Genomic DNA, 19,908 nt, shown 5'->3' with positions numbered 1-19,908 from the left:
AATGCAAATGATTGAAGTTTGTAGTTTCAATACTTAATTAAAATAGAACAAACACAGGACATGCTTACAATAAAGTTAGTTTAGTTGTGGGTACATAGAGGAAAAACTTACTTAGTAACCCATTTTGGACAAATCTATAAATAGCATACCTTGGAACAGCATTTTCACCACTCAAGTCTGTGCTTGTGCTGAACTGATTGTACTGTCTGCAAACCGTCACATGGCATGCTGTGCTCTCGATCTTGTAAGAAAATAAATGGTAGAACAAGGATGGGAGACTAGGCAGGCAAGATGATGATGAAACCAGTGCTTATTTAGGGCAATTTAAAAATATGCCACCACCGCAGGTTCCCAAGTGAGTTCTGCCCTCGTTTAGCTTGGTCTGCAGTGAGCGGACTGGTATCCGCGCTCTCACACACCATTTCTCTGTCTCGCTCTCTCTATCATTTACACTCACAGACATGCATGCACACATGCTTTCTCTCTGCTGTGCCACTATCTCATAAACACTCACACACCCTGTCTCTCACACACCCTTACACTCTCTGGTGTCCCTATCAGGTGGTGAGCAAGTTGGTTCAGATCCGGGAGTATATCGGCAAAGCCAGCTCCATGAGGGATGACCTGGTGGAGAAGAACGACATCCCGGCCAACGTGGAGCGCCTCACCCACCTCATCGCCCACCTCAAGGAGCAGGAGAGGTCCTACCTCCGCTTCCTGCAGAAGATGCTGGTCAGTACAGTACGCTGGCTTATCGAGGCTTTCTCACTGTCTCTCTATCGGTTTGGCTTGATCTGTATGTCTTTATTTTTCTCTTTCCATCCTTCTGTCATTTGAGGATGAAAGTGGCTGCTTTCGAGACTTTTTGTTTGAATTCACTCTATGGTATTTATAGTAAAAACAAGCTACGGCAGCCTTGGACTTTTCCCTGTTAAAGAAGCCTGCAGTCCACTGCTTTTTTTTCTCACATTGCTGTTGATAGTTCAAGGTGTTGTGCTTGGGGACTTTTCACTGCACCCTGGTCATGTATTTTTAATGCCAAGGCATCTGAAACGCCGGCAAGACAGTCGTGTATCTTGTTCCATTTGGCAGACAAATCTAGGACATGACACACATTGCTTCTGAACTGCTGGATGGCACGTGTCATTTGATTTTGCTGTCAGCGCATCTTGCTATCAATATTACATAGGTTACCCCCCTCCGGCATTTATGTGCGAGTAGTTATGACTATTTCCATTGTTGTATACCAACTTTTTCACCAACCACTGTTCAAGTATTACATTGAAAGTGGGGTGGAGAAAGGGAAGGAAATGGTTGAAGACCCGTGTTCCCATAGCCACTACACCCTCTGTTCAATGGTTCCATAGTTCGGGCCGAAGAGGGTGACCGTGCCTAATATTTTACTGACCGCTGCCTCTTCTGTAGGCGAGGGAGAATGAGGAGGACGAGGCGGGAACACTGGACTCGGCCTTGGGTTCAGGCTCGTTGCCAGAGAGCACCACCCTGAACATGGAGGTGCGCTCCTCGGACGCCTCCAATGCCACCGTAAGTAGCCCTTCCTCTAGTTCCCCCCCCCCGCTAGTTTTTTGTTTTATAGAGGAGTTTGGATTGGTCACAAATGAGATCATCTGATATGTGCATAGGGATACGCATTACAATCTCTACCAGATAGTAAGACACTTCTTCTAGAATTTGTCACCCAAGTAGACCAAGGCTCATTGTATTGCTGCCATCCCTCCCTCTCATCCCACTCCATCCCTCCTTCTCCCCTTCTCTCCATCCCTTCCTTTGCCGGTGAAACACCAGGAAGTCTGCACTGTCAGCATCTGAGGCACAACCAGTTCTGCTTGTGCTGGCGATTTCTTATGTGCGTGTCTCCAACAGGGCCGCATTGCAGGCCGCAGTGACCAGAAGGAGGAGCTGGAGAACTTGAAGAAGCAGCATGAGCTCCTGAAGAAGATGCTGGAGCAGCAGGAGCAGCTCAGGGCTCTACAGGGCCGCCAGGCAGCACTACTGACCATGCAGCACAGCTCCCAGCAAGCCACACAAACCATGGCTGACACCGGTGAGACACGGGCCACATAGAAAGAGAGCGCGTATGCAGAGGAGTCAACGCACACTGGACACACAAGCGCACATGCAGAGCTGGTAGCTACACACACACGTAACCTTATTTCATTTGGTGTGTGTGTGTTTCAGTGCCGACAGAGACCACAGGCAGTGTTTCAGGGCTGAGCATCACCTCGGAGCTGAACGATGAGCTGAACGACCTCATTCAACGCTTCCACAACCAGCTGCACGACTCCCAGGTACCAGCATCATAGAATACTGGGTCGTATTAATTAGGGCACACCATAGTCAAAAGTATGCCTAAGCCTGATGCCTAATGAATACAATCCTGGCAAACGTCAAAAGTTATAATAACATGGTATTGTTTACCCCTCTATTACAGACGTGGTGTATAACCCTGTAACTATAATGCTTACATTTAAATGAAGGGATAACTGGGCAAAATTAAGTCTTCATGTTGAGTAATTAGAACTTGTTTCCGTGTTATTACCACTTGGTAATGTAAAGTGCTACCCATCAAAGTAATAAATGATGAGTTGAATGTTTGGTCAACTACTAACACCTACTAACATCCTGTGTGCCTTTCCTTCCTCAGACCAAGGCAGCAGTCCCAGACAACCGCAGACAAGCAGCGAGCCTCTCCCTCTCCCGGGAAGTCTGCCGCTCTCGCTCCTCCCCTCCTTCCCGCTCTGCCTCCTCCTTCCTCCATCCTAGCCCTCTCACTTCCCTGACCTCCATCACCCCGACGTCGGCCTCGGCGGCGAGCGCCAAGCTGACCAAGTTGCAGGAGCTGCAGGACAAGAAGCAGACCATGGACAAGATCCTGCAAGAGCTGCACTCACTCCGCGACCAGACCCTCAACAACAACTCCTGTAAGTTATGGTTTGTCTCGGTAGGGATATATATATTTTTGCAAGATTCTTGCTTGTTTAAACGCCTACAAATGCCATTTCCTGCAAAACTTTGCCTTTAATGATGACAAACTTGTATTTATTGTATTTTTTTTTTTGCGCAGCTCCCATCTTACGTTCTTTGCGGTGGAAGCCTGGTGCATATGATAGAAGCTTGTGAGTTTGCTGCAGTGCATGTGTGAGTAATGTGTGTTCTGTCAGGTCGCGGTGGCAGTGTGTCCCTGTCCTCTCAGCATAGACTGGCTCTGGGTGCGGGCCCCTCGGACCGCCCCTCTGCCCTGTACCGGGAGCCCAACGGGGCCACAGCCATGAGACGGGATCCCTCCACCTACCATCCCTCCACACACACCCAGCAACCCCAGCATGAGGACGCTCCAGCAGACAAACTCCGGTACTAAACTTCAACAATTATTACAATCGGTGCACATCACACCACAGTTGTATTCATAAGGAGCCAAATGGTAGAAAACTGACTGAAATGCAGAGGGACTTCCTGTACTTGCCCAAATCACATTTTATTGGTTGCATACACATATTTAGCAGATGTTATTGCGGGTGTAGCGAAATGTAGCGACATGCTTGTGTTCCTAGCTCAAACATTGCAGTAATATCAAAAAAATCCCAAACAATACACCTCTAAAAGAATGGAATTAAGAAATATTAGGGCGAGCAATGTCTGAGTCCGGTGTATGAATGTGCATGTATACAGTGCATTCGGAAAGTGTTCAGACCCTTTGACTTTTTCCACATTTTGCCTTACTAAAAGGGGTTAGCTAGTTTTTCCCCTCATCAATCTACACACCCCATCATTACAAAGGAAAAACAGTTTTTTTTACATTTTTGCAAATGTATTAAAAATAAACAGAAATATATCATATTCAGACCCTTTACTCAGTACTTTGTTGAAGCACCTTTGGCAGCAATTACAGCCTCAAGTCTGCTTGGGTATGATGCTACAAGCTTGGCACACCTGTAGTTGGGGAGTTACTCGCGTTCTTCTCGGCAGATCTTTTCAAGCTCTGTCAGATTGGATAGGGAGCGTCTCTGCACAGCTATTTTCAGGTCTTGCCAGAGATGTTGGAGCGGGTTCAAGTCCGGGCATTGGCTGGGCCACTCAAGAACATTCAGAGACTTGTCCTGAAGCCACTCCTGCGTTGTCTTGGCTGTGTGCTTAGGGTCGTTGTCCTGTTGAAAGGTGAACGTTCACCCCAGTCCGAGGTCCTGTGTGCTCTGGAGCAGGTTTTCATCAAGGATCGCTCTGTGCTTTGCTCCGTTAATCTTTCCCTCAACCCTGACTAGTCCCCCAGTCCCTGCTGCTGAAAAACATCCCCACAGCATGATGCTGCCACCACCATGCTTCTCCATAGTGATTGTGCCAGGTTTCTTCCAGATGTGACGCTTGGCTTTCAGGCCAAAGAGTTGAATCTTGGTTTCATCAGACCAGAGAAGTTTGTTTCTCATAGTCAGTCCTTGAGGTGCATTTTGTGTGTACTCCAAGCGGCTGTCGTGTTCCTTTTACTGAGTGGCGGCTTCTGTCTGGCCACTCAACCATAAAGGCCTGATTGGTGGATTGCTGCCAAGATGGTTGTCCTTCTGAAATGTTCTCCCATCTCAGAGGAACTCTGGAGCTTTTTCAGAATAACCATCGGGTTCTTTGTCACCTCCCTGACCAAGGCCCTTCTGCCCCGATTGCTCAGTTTGGCCGAGCGGCCAGCTTTAGGAAGAGTCTTGATGGTTTACAACTTTTCCATTTAGGAATGATGGCCACTGTGTTCATGGGGACCTTCAATGCTGCAGACATTTTTTGGTACCCTTTCCCCAGATCTGTGCCTCGACGTAATCCTCTCTCGGAGCTCTACAGACAATTCCTTCGACCTCGTGGCTTGGTTTTTGCTCTGACATGCACTGTCGACTGTGGGACCTTATATAGACCGGTGTGTGCCTTTCCAAATCATGTCCAATCAATTGAATTTACAACCGGTGGACTCCCAAGTTGTAGAAACATCTCAAGGATGATCAATGTAAACAGGATGCACCTGAACTCAATTTCGAGTCATAGCAAAATGTCTGAATACTTATGTAAATAAGGTATTTCTGTTTTCTGTCTTTATGGGGTATTGTGTGTTTGAGTACATTTTTGTATTTAGTACATTTTACACTAAGGCTGTAATTGATCAAAATGTGGAACACGTCAAGTGGTTTGAATACTTTCCGAATGCACTGGATGGGATGTATAGACATGGATAGTAAACTCAGCCAAATACAAGTCCTCACTATTTTCAGCCAACTTAACATGTGTAAATATTTGTATGGACATAACAAGATTCAACAACTGAGACATAAACTGAACATGTTCCACAGACATGTGACTAACAGAAATGGAATAATGTGTCCCTGAACAAAGGGGGGAGGGTCAAAATCAAAAATAACAGTCAGTATTTGGTGTGGCCACGAGCTGCATTAAGTACTGCAGTGCATCGCCTCCTCATGGACTGCACCAGATTTGCCAGTTGTTGCTATGAGATGTTACCCCACTCTTCCACCAAGGCACCTGCAAGTTCCCGGACATTTCTGGGGGGGAATGGCCCTAGCCCTCACCCTCCAATCCAACAGGTACCAGACATGCTCAATGGGATTGAGATCCGGGCACTTCGCTGGCCATGGCAGAACATGGAGGGATTGTGCGTTCCTGGTGTAACTCGGGCAGTTGTTTTTGCTGTCCTGTACCTGTCCCGCAGGTGTGATGTTCAGATGTACCGATCCTGTGCAGGTGTTGTTACACATGGTCTGTCACTGCGAGAACGATCAGCTGTCCAACCTGTCTCTCTGTAGTGCTGTCTTAAGCGTCTCACAGTACGGACATTGCAATTTATTGCCCTGGCCACAACTGCAGTCCTCATGCCTCCTTGCAACATGCCTAAGGCACATTCACGCAGATGAGCAGGGACCCTGGGCATCTTTCTTTTGGTGTTTTTCAGAGTCAGTAGAAGGGCCTCTTTAGTGTCCTACATTTTCATAACTGACCTTAATTGCCTACCGTCTGTAAGCTGTTAGTGTCTTAATGACCGTTCCACAGGTGCATGTCCATTAATTGTTTATGGTTCATTGAACAAGCATGGGAAACAGTGTTTAAACCCTTTACAATGTTTGGATTTTTACGAATCGTCTTTGAAAGACAGGGTCCTGAAAAAGGGACGTTTATTTTTTTTTGCTGAGTTTGTGGATAGAATATTTAGTGTGTCTATAGAATAGTATATATTCAGCAATAGTTGAATAGGATGGCATTGACTCAAATACAATATATGGAATGATTAAAACGGTATGTAAACATTATTCCAGTGACCAGTGTTCAATTTTCTATTGGACTACCTGGACTTAATGAATACAACCCATTGCCGATGAAGCAAAGGAGACGAGTAGAGGGAACCAACTCAGTCTATTAGCATGCACCCTTTGTATCTCTCTGGTACCGGCAGCTGAAGATCCATGCTGTACTGTTCCTTCAGACAAGCTCTACCATCCATCACCCTTATCCCTCTTATTCATTCAATCATCTGGTGAATGAACAATAGATCCAATTAGTCAAGTGTCTCTCCTTCATTGAATCAGTTGTCCATGTATCAACCTTAGTCTGTTTCCCCCATTCCATGTTTCCCCATTCATTCCTCCACACTCTCTGAAATGTGACTCAAAAGGAATAGACTGCTTGAGGTCTCACTTACGGTGCTTTTAAGTCCTTGAGGTGGAGACATTTTAAAACGGAATCAGGCCTAAGTCTCTCTCTCCCCCCCCCCACCCACCACAGCAAGCTGAAGGAGGTGCACAAGCGTCTGAACGAGCTGCGTGAGCTGGTGCAGTACTACGAGCAGACATCAGACATGATGGTGGACACAGTCAACGAGAACGTGAAGGAGGAAGAGGAGGAGACTGAGGAGGACGGCTCCATGCTGGAGACCATGTTCGACTCGGAGCAGGAGAACCGCCGGCCCCCCATCACCAACATCAGGTACTTGAAGGACACGGATGGAGTAGGGTGCAGTCGTTATTATTTCTCATTAGATCTGTTTATTAGTGGACCATGTCCAATTCTGATTCTAAGCATCACAGATCTGGGATTCGAACCAACAACCACGGACAGTAACGGGTGTGTTTCGAGCCAAGCATATCTGTTCCTTTCATGTACCCCAAATTACCAGGTTAATTTAAAATCTAGTTTGTTCTCAATAACTTTCCTGGATAAGAAATGTTAAAGGTTTAGATAATATAATTCCCTGTGGGCAAATCACGCCGGGGAGTGAAATTGAGACCTGGTCCCTTTTCTCCATCTTTCTTTCCCCTGGTCAGAAACCCACAGCATTCTGGGAACTGGACAGAAATGAACAGTCTGACCAACGGCCGAGGAGGCGGCAACACCAACAACCACGTTGACGGGAGGTTCAACGAGTGTGAAATCAACAACCGCTCTGCAGCAGCCAACCTTCGCAGCCTTAACATCCCATCAGCCATAGGTAGCGTGACACACATATGCACATTACATGTGTGCAACCTGTATACACACACACACAATCCACTCATCTCACTAACCCTCATTGTTTCTGTCTCCACCAGAGTGCCAGTACAACCGCCCCTACAACCAGGTCAAGGATGACGATGATGACGATGCCCTGGAGGATGAAGAGGAGGTGCGGGGGGCCGGGGCCCGGGACAGCGATGGCTCGGGGTCGAGCAGAAGGAGCAGCCTGGAGAACGAGGACGCGGACTTCGCCCACAAAGTCCACAGGCTGCAGACCGCCAAGCAGAAACTACGGCAGCTCCAGGAGCTGGTGGCCATGGTGCAGGTGAGAGGACTGACTAGAAACAGAGAAACCTAGCATATGAGAGAGATATAGAATCTGAAATAAATTGTAGGCCCCATAGTGCAAGTCAATAATGGGACCAATCTCTTCCAAAAAGTTGACTCAAGTTTGCCAAAAAGCACCTGGATGATCATCAAGACTATTGGAAGTATGTTCTATGGGCAGATGATTCAAAAGTATAACTTTTTGGATGATATGGGTCCCATTTATTCCTGGCGCAAGCCAAACATTGCATTCCAAAGTAAGAACCTTATACCATCGGTCAAGCATGGTGGTGGTAGTGTGATGGTTTAGGAATACTTTGCAGCCTCAAGAACTGGATGACTTGCCTTAATGGAAGGAACCATGAATTCTGTTCTGTATCAGAGAATTCTACATGGAACTGTCAGGCCATCTGTCTGGAAGATGAAGTGCAGGGCTTGAAACGAGCAGTTCATGCTTGAAAACCCACAAATGTTGCTAAGTTAAAGCAGTTCTGCATGGAAGAGTGTGCCAGAATTCGTCCACAGTGATGAGACTGCTCGACTGCAGGAAGCGTTTGGTTGCAGTCTTTGCAGCTGAAGGCACAACCTGTTATTGAGTGCAAGGGGACAGTAACTTTTTCACACAGGCATTGGGTGTTTGATAACTTTGTTTATGAAATAAATTAAATTAGTATGTCATTGTTATTTGTTCTCTATCTCATATTAGGTTTTGGTTGAAGATCTGATAACATTCAGTATAAAAAAAAAAATGCAAAAGCAGAAAATGGAGTAGAAACATATCAACACACACATATAAGCCAATAATACAAAATAGAACACATGCTGTAGAATCTACAATGACCATGGTGCAGCTGAGTGGTCTAGACAGTTCAGAGTGGAAGAGGACCCTTTTGCAGTCCAAGAAAATAGAGCTGGAATTTGAGTCATTTATGGGCGATAGCTTTATGGAATAGTAACCGTGTGACTTCCTGCCTCCCAGAGTGACGATACAGATGCCACTACAGCCGACGAGGGTCTCCACCAGCAGCCCAACAACACCAGAGGTGCTGCTGCTGGCTCCTCCTCCACAGGCAAGAGCCCCAGAGACCTCACCCTCACAGACAAGGCCAGGTAGGAGACTAACCATAATAAGTGTATGAAAGTACCCGTGTCTATATCTAAGTGAGTGCTTTTAAGCATGTGAATTACACAGCTGGTGATTCTGTTTGTGAATCTAAAATATTTTGTATATGTCTCAGGGAGAAGCTGTATGAGGAGAAGCTTTGTCAGCAGCAGCAGGAGTTGCAGCAGCTTCACGAGGAACGCCAGCGGCTGATGGAGATCCAGGACAAGATCCAGGACCTGCAGTGGGCTTGCCCCGATCTGCAGGTAACACGTGCACGCACGCACACACACTGAGAACTGAGCACACACCGCCATTTCCTGATTGATTGTGTTGAAAGGCTTTGGAGTCTTTCTGAACCCTCTTAACCGTAGTGTTCTATATCGGTAATGGGGTATTATTTGAGGCAACCTCTCACACACACACACTCTCCCTCCCATCTTCTCTCCAGTCGTCAGTGTCCAGCAGCACAGTGAGCCAACAGGCTCTGATGAGGAAGCCCCCAGCTGCAACTTCCACCCCGGCCCCTGCTCCGGCTGCAGCCCCCAAAGCCAACGCTTCTCCTGCTGCCACCGCTGTGCTCAAACCCACAGCCCAGGCCGCTACTAATGCGTCTGTCACCGACAACGAGGTGGGTTCGTTATTTTGATTTGACAGGGTCAGTTTACTGTAACATGAAGGATAGTATGCTCATCCCACAGACTTAAAGTGCTTGCTTACCAAAATCAAATGGAACACTTGTATCACCCGCTCAAGGCTTTTCTTGGGGGTTAACTGGTAAGGGTTAGCGTAACCGAGTTAGCCATGGCTGGATGTCAGGGGGCTGTATAGTAGTGTGGGTTATTTTGCTGATGTAACCATGAAAATGACACGGCTCATTTACCTTCGTGGTTCTCCAGCAGCTGTGGTGTGAGATGCGGCGCCACCAGATCCTGCGGGAGGAGCTGCGCCAGCGGAGGAAGCACCTGGAATCCCTGATGGCCGAGCACCAGAGGAGGAGCGGCCTCAGCGACTCTCCCTACAAGATGGAGGACCCAGAGGGACACGCCGCCTTACAGCCACTTAGCAGGGACGAGAGGTGGGCGAAGCGTTACCCCTAAATAATCTGGGGGAGTTCCATGATGTATCTGCAACATTCAGAATATTTCACAAGTATAATGACGCTTTTAGCCATTGTGTGCTTTCATATCTGCATGACGTGCCTTGAGAGATCGGTTTAGTCTCTGAATGGGGCCTAAATTTACTTGTTTCCCTCCTCCTCAGGACCATGGCCACGTGGGGCGGCTCCACCCCCTGTCAGCTAGACGAGGACGGCTACCCCTCTGAGATGGGTGCTGAGGAGGAGGAGGAGGAAGAAGAGGACGGAGCAGAGTCAAGCTCCAGTGATGACCTGCATCTCTACTCCACTAGGAAGCAGAGATCCTACAGCAATAGGAAGACGCTGGGCAGGTCTGTGAAATTCATACAAGGATACCCATTTTTTTTATTCAGGATAAAGATACAGGGCACAATAGTCTTAACCTCTAAAAGTCTAAGCCGTGGGAGGGGACTAGGCTACATATGGAATTGTTTTAAGATGGTCATACCATGGCTCATTTAGCTATTTGATTTAGAATTTTAGGACCACTTTGGGTAATAAAAAAAGATATACAGTTAGGAGATTTTTAAGAAAGATCAGGAAATGTTTTTTGTTATTTTTGGACACATATTTAACCCCTTATTTTTGTTGCTACTAAACTACCTCCATACTTCTATTTGTTTGCATGGGTTACCTTCAGACGAGTCCCGTGACACTTGTATAGCAAAAATGGAGAAACCCATCGTAAGAGTCACATCTTTCCATAGTTAGGGTAGTTTTGTAGACCTAACTGTTCCGACGCTAGACTTTTTCAACATTAAAATCTGTAATGTCTTGTGTTTCACGAAGTCGTGGCTGAACGACTACAATTAAGAACATACAGCTGACGGGTAATACACTATCGGCAGGATAGAACAGCAGCCTCTGGTAAGACACGGGGCGGGGGCCTATGCATATATGTAAACAACAGCTGGTGCATGATATCTAAGGAAGGTTTTGCTCGCCTGAGGTAGAGTATCTCATGATAAGCTGTAGAACACACTATCTACCTAAAGAGTTTTCATCTGTATTTATCATAGCTGTCTACATACCACCACAGACCGATGTTGGCACTAAAACCGCACTCAATGAGCTGTACACCACCATAAGCAAACAGGAAAATGCTCATCCAGAGGATGCACTCCTAGTGGCCGGGGACTTTAATGCAGGGAAACTTAAATCAGTTTTACCTAATTTCTATCAGCATGTAAAATGTGCAACCAGAGGGGAAAAACATTCTAGACCACCTTTACTCCACACAGAGGTGTACAAAGCTCTCCCTCGCACCTCAATTTGGCAAATCTGACCATAATTCTACCCTCCTGATTCCTGCTTACAAGATCAAATTAATGCAGGAACCATGTGCTGACGAGCTGGCAAGTGTTTTCACTGACATTTTCAACCTCTCCCTGTCCGAGTAAAACCGACAGGTTTTAAGGAGACCACCATAGTCCCTGTGCCCAAGAACACGAAGGTAACCTTCCTAAATGACTCACATCTGTAGCCATGAAATGCTTTGAAAGGCTGGTCATGATTCACATCATCAACACTATTATTCCAGAAACCCTAGACTCACTCCAATTTGCATAAAGCACCAACAGATCCGCAAATCTCTATTGCACTTCACACTGCCCTTTCCCACCTGGACAAAAAGAACACCTATGTGAGAATGCTATTCATTGACTACAGCTCAGCGTTTAACACCAGAGTGCCCTCAAAGCTGGACCTCCTGATGGGCCGCCCCCAGGTGATAATGGTTTTTAACAACGCATCCACCACGCTGATCCTCAAAATGGGGGCCCTTTGGGTGTGTGCTCAGTCCCCTCCTGTACTCCCTGTTCAAACGTGACAGCACGGCCAGGCACGACTACAACACCATTAAGTTTGCTGATGACACAACAGTGGTAAGCCTGATCACCGACAATGATGAGACAGCCTATAGGGAGGAGGTCAGAGACCTGACCGTGTGGTACAAGGACAACAACCTCTCCCTCAACGTGATCAAGACAAAGGAGATGATTGTGGACTACAGGAAAAGGAGGACCGAGCACGCCCACATTCCCGTCGACAGGGCTGCAGGTTGAGAGCTTCAAGTTTCTTGGCGTCCCCATCACCAACAAACTAACATGCTCCAAGCACACCAAGACAGTCGTGAAGAGGGCATGACAAAACCTATTCCCCCTCAGGAGATTTGGCATGGGTCCTCAGAGTTCTAGAGCATCCGGACAGGTTGCATCACTGCCTGGTATGGCAACTGCTCGGCCTCCGACCGCAAGGCACTACAGAGGGTAGTGTGAACAGCCCAGTATATCACCGGGGCCAAGCTTCCTGCCATCCATGACGTCTATACCAGGCGGTGTCATAGGAAGGCCCTGTTGAAGGAATTCTAAATTCCTCTGTATTGTTTCCCAATCAGAATTAAATACTCTGTCAATGCATTTAAGGGTATGTAAGACCCTATATATATTTTATAAGACTGGACAGAGCCCCGGTCTTAAAAGTCAGGTAACAGCGTTTAATTCAAGAGAGTGCTGGTATATACACATTTTTCCACAGGTTATAAACTGAAAATGACGTCAGCGCTTTCTAAATGTTCTATCTCTTCATGACACCGGTAGAGAGGCCCTATAGTTCTCAAGCCTTCCCTCCTCGCCTGTAGCCAAGGTCAGTCAGTCAGTGTAGATAGCATTCTAGACAGTCTAGAGAGAGTTCATCCATTTGTACCAAGGCACTGTTCTAAACTCGTGACTATATTATATACAATTGGGAATGGGAGCAAGAGAAAATTCATATGTACAGTACATAATAGCATTTGGACTAATCAGTCCTGATTGAAATGTATACATAATTAGTCATCATTGATAAAAATTCCCTTAACAGGCCCTAAAAATTGGTCAGACTCCAGGCATATAGTCATAAACTGTTCTCTCTGCTACCGCAAGGCAAGCGGTACCGGAGCGTCAAGGCTCGGTCCAAGAGGCTTCTACCCCCCCAAGCCATAAGACTCCTGAACAGTTACCCAGACTATTTGCATTGCCCCCCCCCATCCCTTCTTAACTGCATTGTTGGTTAAGGGCTTGTAACTAAGTAATGTCACTGTACCTGTTTTATTCGGCGCATGTGACAAATAATATTTTATTTGATTAACCAGTTGTAGTAGTTATGAGGGGTTAGGGTTAATCCTAACCCAACTCCAGTCCTAGAGGGATACTGGGTGTGCAGGCTTTTGTTCCACCCCATAGGTTTTTATTGATATATGGTTACATACGGTATTGTTCTTCCATTTACTTGGTTGGTATTTTCTTATTGTTGCATTGTTGAGAAGGAACCTGCAAGTAAGCACTTTGTTGGATGATGTTGACCATACGTTGCCTGTTTTTATAAGACTAATAAATCTTGAATCTTGGCATCATGAAAGTTCTGAGGGAAAATTGGGTCATGCATTCACAGCAGCACCCACAACTCGTTTGACACCCAATAATACAAATATATCACTCTCCCCCTTCTTTCTCCAGCAACGTTCTGAAGCCGCCCCAACAATTTGCATCTGTAGCTAGTGGACGACCCTCTCGAGCAAAACAACAACAGTCCCAAGCCCATGGCGGCATCGCGGGTGCGAGGCGCCAGGAGAACCTGCGTTGGGCGGCTGAGCTGTCCTTCAAGGAGGGTTCTGGCACTGGGTCTGCGTTAGCATCACACCACTGGCAGGAGCAGGTGGGCACACTACAGAGGCAGCTGGACTTCAGCACCAGCATGTGTCAGACCCTACTGCAGGACCAGCAGGTTGGTATAGCAGTTCAGTCACATCACACCAATACATAGGCTTATCTAAAACATTTGACATGGTTAAGGCGTGCCTGATTTAGCTTGTCAGATATGAGGCAAGCTGGCATGAGGAGTTTGATTTCTATGTACCTGACAAGCGAAGCTATATCAAGGGTACCTCGCATGTCAAACCTTTTGGAATGTATTGATTTTAGCTTGTCTGGCTTGAGGGATTTGCGTGCAATTCAGACTATTCCATTGTTTTCTTTGTATCTTCCAAGCTAAATTAAGTGCCTCCAAGTATTTCAAATGTTTGGAATACGTATTGAACCATGTCTGAATTCACCGAACCAAAGGAGGTATTTGAGGTTTATTTAGCTTGCCTGACATGAGGAGTTTGTTTCCATTGTACATGACCAGCTAAGCCAAATAAAGTACACCTCAAGTATTTCAAATATTGTGTATTCACGCCTGGTCTGTGTCGTGACTTTACTTTCATTAATCTGATGACTGTTATTTATCGAACTGTTTAATTGTTACCCAATTTAAATTCTCATTAACAATTAACTCATTAGGAATTGGGGCACCAAGAGAGCGGTTCTTGAATGAGTTACCATCTCCCAAATTAAACTTTAAGGGTCTTTACCAATCACATTCATAAACGGTCAACGTATTAATGATAACCTTCTATCATATCATTCTGAACAGTTGTAACCTCTTGCATCTGCAAAACCCCCAGCCTTACTTATGATTCAGTGCTACACAAAATAGTTTAATTATTTACTAGCTAACTAAATGGTAACACAGGATAAACATACACACTTAATACATTAGCAAAGGGTCCCGAGTGGACTGACAATATGGTGGCTTGTTACAACGGGAAGGGGGACATTATACTTTGGTACGTTTAGTAACTACTCTCACAATAATCATATACTTTGCACACGAACCGCCACCCGTTTGGAGTAAAGTCATCATGAATGTATTTACGTGTAAATGTCTTGGTTTGTCATGAACACGTGCTTTGTTTGTAAATTATGTTGGAATGTACCTCTGGCTCTCCGTAAGTAAAACAAAACAACAAAATGGTGCCGTCTGGTTTGCGTAATATAGGGAATTTAAGTATATTTTAGTAGTATATTTTAAACCAAATACTTTTAGACTTTTTCCTCAAGTAGTATTTACTGGTTGACTTTTACTTTAGTAATTTTCTATTAATTTTTCCTTTTACTCAAGTATGACAATTGGGTACACTTTCCAACACTGATACATTTCAAGTTACAGTAGTTCCGTGATTATTTTTTTTATGACATCACAAAATAACAACCAAATGACATTAGTGGTCTTTTAGGTCACATCTGCCCATTCCCCACGTTGTATGATAGAAATATTGTTCCAGTATTTGTTTTAGAACGTGTTAGCGTTTCGGTGGGAAATGTCTGTGTAGACAAAGGCACATTCCTGTGTAAACATTGGAGAGGGATGTTCTCTCCTTGATTTACTATTCCCCCCCACCAGCTCCCTTCTCTCCCCTCTGTGTGTGAGAGGGGGGTCCGGCTGAAGTTATTTATTGCAAAGCTTATCTGATTTTGAGTCAGGACATCTGTTTCACCCAACCTACAGAAAAGGTAGCAGAAACCTAAGGCTTTAGGCACACCGCCAAATAATGTTTGGCATTTCTGCTCGCTTTCCTTTCTGTTCAATGTCTATTACATTTCACTAAGGTCGATTTAAAGTAAGTTAATAAAGAAATGTATTACTCATGCCAGTCTTGTGTTAGAGGTGCCTAAATGGATTTTCGCCGCATTGTCATTGATAGAGCACGGTGACGGTGACACTTAACCTATAGAGCATGGTGTTGAATTTGAATTTATTCAGCGTGCGTCGTCCTGATGGAAATGCAAACACTGCTATTCCTTTTATAGAAATCAGCCGTTGGCTTGAGATCCTATTTGACTGGGTGTCAGAACCTGTATGGGGAAACCAAATGACAGACAGGTTCATGAATACCATTTTGTTCTCTTCTATCTCTTTCAAACTTTCTCTCTACACACACTTTCTACATCTCTCACTCTTCTACCTGTTTTCCCTGTCCCTACCTGTTCTCCCCTACCCCCTCTCCAGATGTTGTCCTACATGCTCCAGACCCTGCTGACAGGACCGTACAATGCGCTGCCCAACAACCTGTCCTCCCCCCAGGTCCACCTGGTCATGCATCAGCTCAGCCAGTGTTACACACAGCTGGCCTGGCAGCAGAACAACGCCGAAAGGTAGAACAAAGATGCAAAAAAAATCAACTAGAATCTATTGGTTTATTTTCATTTTTGTCATTTAGCAGAGTGACTTAGTAGTGTGTGTGCATACTTTTTCGTACTGGTCCAACCGTGGGAATCAAACTCACAATTCTAACGTTGCAAGCGCCGTGCTCTACCACCTGAGCCACACAGGACCCATTTGCACATATAATGTACAACAAACATTGCACCATATTTTAGCTATATACTGTAGCTAATTCTCATCTGAAGTCCCCAGATACTTTACTAGTTTACTGATATGTTAATGTCACTGGCTCAATGTATGGCATGAGGGAAATGATCAGTGTCTATTTTCCAGACCTTACAATTCAGTTGAACATTTTATTCATTGCAGCTTTCATTTGTTAGGTTCACACCCATGTCATGTCTACGTTAGTTTATAGCTCTAAGTGCATAGCCAATCATGGTTAAATGACTATCTGCAGTATATGTGAACATGACATTAGGTTTAAACATGACAAGAATGTGGTTAGGTTTTAACACTCGACTTGCCTGTATTTATCCCGTTTGTCCCCAGACTGAAACTGGTGCTGAGCAACCTGCTTCGTCAACAACAACAGCAGCCGCCCTCCTCGTCCTCAGGTCAGCAGGCCCAGAACCAGGGCTCCACGTCCCGGGACTTCGGCAGTGCCTGTCCCCCCTTCTCCCACTCCAGTCTCTTTCTCCCCTTCATCTCCTCCATGCCCCCCTCTGTCAACCAGGCCCTCAACCTGCCTCCCGGCCTGGCCGGATTCACACCACTCTCCTCCGGTACACCTTCCAACACCCCTTTATACATACATCTTCCATCCATTGTTTTTCGACCCTTCCTCATTGATGTTTATGACATATATTTTGTATGAGTGAAAGTTCTCAAAGGAATGAAAAATCCAAGAATGTATACCAAACATTAGTAACACCCCCTCGGAACAGCCTCAGTTCGTCAGGGCTGGACTCTAAGTTGTCAAGTGTTCTACAGGGATGCTGGCACCCATGTCAACTCCAACTGCGTCCCACAGTTGTCAAGTTGGTTGGGTGTCCTTTTGGGTGGTGGATAATTTTTGATACACACGGGAAACTGTTGAGCGTGTAAAAAAAACATTAGCGTTGAACTTCTTGACACCAACCGGTGTGCTTGGCACCTACTACCATTCACCGTTCAAAGTCACTTAAATTCTTGCCCATTCACCCTCTGAATGGCACACATACAAAATCCATGTCTCAAGGCTTAAAAACCCTTTCACCTGTCTCCTTTAAAGCTTTCCCCTCATCAGTCTGTCATGGAAACAGCAGGTGTTCTTAATGTTTTTGTATATTTAGTGTTCAAATAATGTCTCTTTCAGGGATTGTGTGTGCAAAAATGTATCAATTGCTTTTATAATAATGTCATGGAAGGCACTCTTCTTTAAATACTTGTCACCTTGACCCAGTTCAATTCAGAGGTTAGCTTTAGAAATTGAGAAGCTCTGGCACATATGAGTGTTATTGAGGAATAGAGGGCATACTGGAATAGTAGGAGAAATTCCTGATTTGATATGTTTGTAACCAAGTGTTTTCCAGATCACAATATACGCAGTTTGACGTTTATTGTCATCAGTCTTATCCTGGAGGCAGAACTGAACAATTTCCCCTTAAATAAGCCAGTCAAAATTGTCTTTTGTAAAACATTCATACAATTTAAAAGCTTTTTAGTCTTAGTTTAAGATTAGGGTTAGCAAGTGGGGTTAGGTTCACGGCTTTGTGGCTGTGACAGCTAGTGACCATGCTGCAGATTTGCCTCCAGAACCAGATTCATGATGGAAAAAACACTAACCTGCACAATATACCTCTGTGTGCTCACTTCATTTATTTTTCTCCTCCACAGGGTTTAATTTCAACCCCATGTTCCCTTCTGCTATGGGGGAGTTCCCTCAGAGTGCTGGTGGCCAAGTCAGCCCAGACAACCACCAGCAGCAGCTGGATCCCAACACCTCAGTCAAGACAGAGTACTTGAGCTTCCCTCCGCCCCTACAATGCTCCCCACTCAACACTGTAGACAAAAGGTGTGTGTTAGTGATTGATTGGCAAAAATCAAGTAGTTGCATATCATGATATTATTTTTGGATGATATTGTATCGATTATTACTGACGTTTGACTCAAAGTATCGATTTGTAAAATCGATGAAGGCAGCGTTAGCTAGCGCTAGTCGGCTGTACCTGTGCCAAAACTCCAGTATTTATTCATCCTATAGCATGTTCTCCGTCTTTTTTAAAGTGAGCCAACATGCTTTCAGTACTTCTATTTCCCTGACTGATCAAAACAAATGTTCTCTTGCCCCTCTGCAGCAGACATATATAGATTGTATTGCGATTTGATGTTCCAAATATATTGCTCACTGTGTCGAATCACAATACATATCGTATTGGCACCTAAGTATCGTGATGTCCCTTGCAATTCCCAGGCCTGTGTGTGTGTGTGTGTGTGTGCAAAGAATGAAAGTCATACTTCATTGCTACTTAGTTCTCTCTTACTCACACATTTTTTCCTACTTTAGTCCAACCGTCTTTCTCTGTCTGTATCCATCCCACCAGGCCCCAGAGGCAGAATGAAGGAACCGGCAGTCGTGGCCATGAATCTGGCTGGCTCAACGTCTCCCAGCCTCCAGCTCCTATCACTGAATCCCCCTCCCCTCTACCCCATAGAGGGGCTAACAACACCCGGCCCCAGGCCTTCGACCAGGCCTCCCAGGAGAGCTTCAGCAGCATGCCGGATCCGGCTGACCCCACCATAATCACCAAGGCCTTCAGGGCAGGACGTAAGGCCTCTGCCCAGGCAAGCCTGGCCTCCCGCGACAAGACGCCTAACTCCAAGAGGAGGACCCGGCTGGTCAAGGGACACCACAAGAACACTGGTACGACATGGGATACTGGGACCTGTAATGATTTATATTGAGTGCTTTTTCTCTAGAACTTGACATTTCCTTCCTCTCCAGCAGCTCAGATAGGAAGGCCGGGAGGTAACTCGCTCCAACCACCACTGTAGCACCTGGCTGTTGATATATTTACAAGATCATAAGACTAGAGATTTGAAGACCTCTCAATATTTCGGAGACACAACTGAAACAGTATTGCTCAAGGCGACTTGGTCAACACTATATATTCAAAAGACGAATGCACAAATAGGGTATTTTTTTAAACATATGATGTGTGTAAATGTTTATTTTTTGCATATCTCACACTTTCTCCCCTCTATTTGTTTTGTGTTTCTCTTTCCTTGCTTGTGTATCTCCAGGAGTGGAGAGTGACAGTGTGTCCAGCACGGCCGACTTTGTCCAGAAGAGGGTGCCGCAGCCCCATCGCCAGCGGGACCAGAACCAGAGCCTGCTAGACAAACTGACCCAGGAGAAACTGGACACCAAGACCAAGACGGGCAACAAGCCCAACGACCTCTCCTCCGGTACAAAACCTTGACTCGATCACACTACACCGTGTCCACTCACATCTTCAGTTTCATTATTATTGTTATTTGAGTTGAATTGGTTTTATGTCCTCACCTTTTTGTAACGTGACCACGTTTTACTTTTTTGTTTATTTATGTCGTTGCTTTTTTGATTTTCCTCACAGCCTATGCTTGGAGAACACCTTTCCTCTCTAACAGAATTGCATGCACTGAAGCGCCAGGTAAACTCACCCCTAGCACACAGCTAAGCACCAGCTAACACTGTCACTGATTTGAAGTTTGGGATGTTTTTTTTCCCACAACTTTTTAATATCGGTCATTCAAGCACCTCATGCATGTAATAGTTCAACTTTTAACGGACTCAAACTAG

At 45.5% G+C, this 19,908-nt stretch overlaps 1 protein-coding gene across 8 annotated transcripts in view; it reads left to right on the top strand.

Moving 5' to 3' along the window:
* The window catches only part of LOC135507776 (pericentriolar material 1 protein-like), a 39,502-nt gene that overhangs the window by 6,638 nt on the left and 12,956 nt on the right, over positions 1 to 19,908 (top strand). For 4 of the 8 annotated variants that reach the window (XM_064927420.1, XM_064927422.1, XM_064927417.1 and 1 more), the window contains exons 5-25: positions 562 to 732; positions 1,426 to 1,545; positions 1,885 to 2,065; positions 2,200 to 2,309; positions 2,666 to 2,942; positions 3,183 to 3,372; positions 6,787 to 6,987; positions 7,326 to 7,489; positions 7,590 to 7,819; positions 8,801 to 8,931; positions 9,060 to 9,189; positions 9,375 to 9,554; positions 9,823 to 10,001; positions 10,187 to 10,372; positions 13,556 to 13,823; positions 15,930 to 16,075; positions 16,638 to 16,870; positions 17,964 to 18,141; positions 18,671 to 18,990; positions 19,371 to 19,535; positions 19,703 to 19,759. In XM_064927420.1, the coding sequence (XP_064783492.1) occupies positions 562 to 732; positions 1,426 to 1,545; positions 1,885 to 2,065; positions 2,200 to 2,309; positions 2,666 to 2,942; positions 3,183 to 3,372; positions 6,787 to 6,987; positions 7,326 to 7,489; positions 7,590 to 7,819; positions 8,801 to 8,931; positions 9,060 to 9,189; positions 9,375 to 9,554; positions 9,823 to 10,001; positions 10,187 to 10,372; positions 13,556 to 13,823; positions 15,930 to 16,075; positions 16,638 to 16,870; positions 17,964 to 18,141; positions 18,671 to 18,990; positions 19,371 to 19,535; positions 19,703 to 19,759 (3,817 nt within the window). The remainder of the gene's footprint in view (positions 1 to 561; positions 733 to 1,425; positions 1,546 to 1,884; positions 2,066 to 2,199; positions 2,310 to 2,665; positions 2,943 to 3,182; positions 3,373 to 6,786; positions 6,988 to 7,325; positions 7,490 to 7,589; positions 7,820 to 8,800; positions 8,932 to 9,059; positions 9,190 to 9,374; positions 9,555 to 9,822; positions 10,002 to 10,186; positions 10,373 to 13,555; positions 13,824 to 15,929; positions 16,076 to 16,637; positions 16,871 to 17,963; positions 18,142 to 18,670; positions 18,991 to 19,370; positions 19,536 to 19,702; positions 19,760 to 19,908) is intronic. The other 4 variants (XM_064927424.1, XM_064927419.1, XM_064927423.1 and 1 more) reach the window with 3 other exon arrangements.

The sequence above is a fragment of the Oncorhynchus masou genome, chromosome 21 (assembly GCF_036934945.1).
Source record: "Oncorhynchus masou masou isolate Uvic2021 chromosome 21, UVic_Omas_1.1, whole genome shotgun sequence".
Taxonomy (NCBI): Eukaryota; Metazoa; Chordata; class Actinopteri; order Salmoniformes; family Salmonidae; genus Oncorhynchus; species Oncorhynchus masou.
This window is presented reverse-complemented; position numbering and strand designations above follow the sequence as displayed.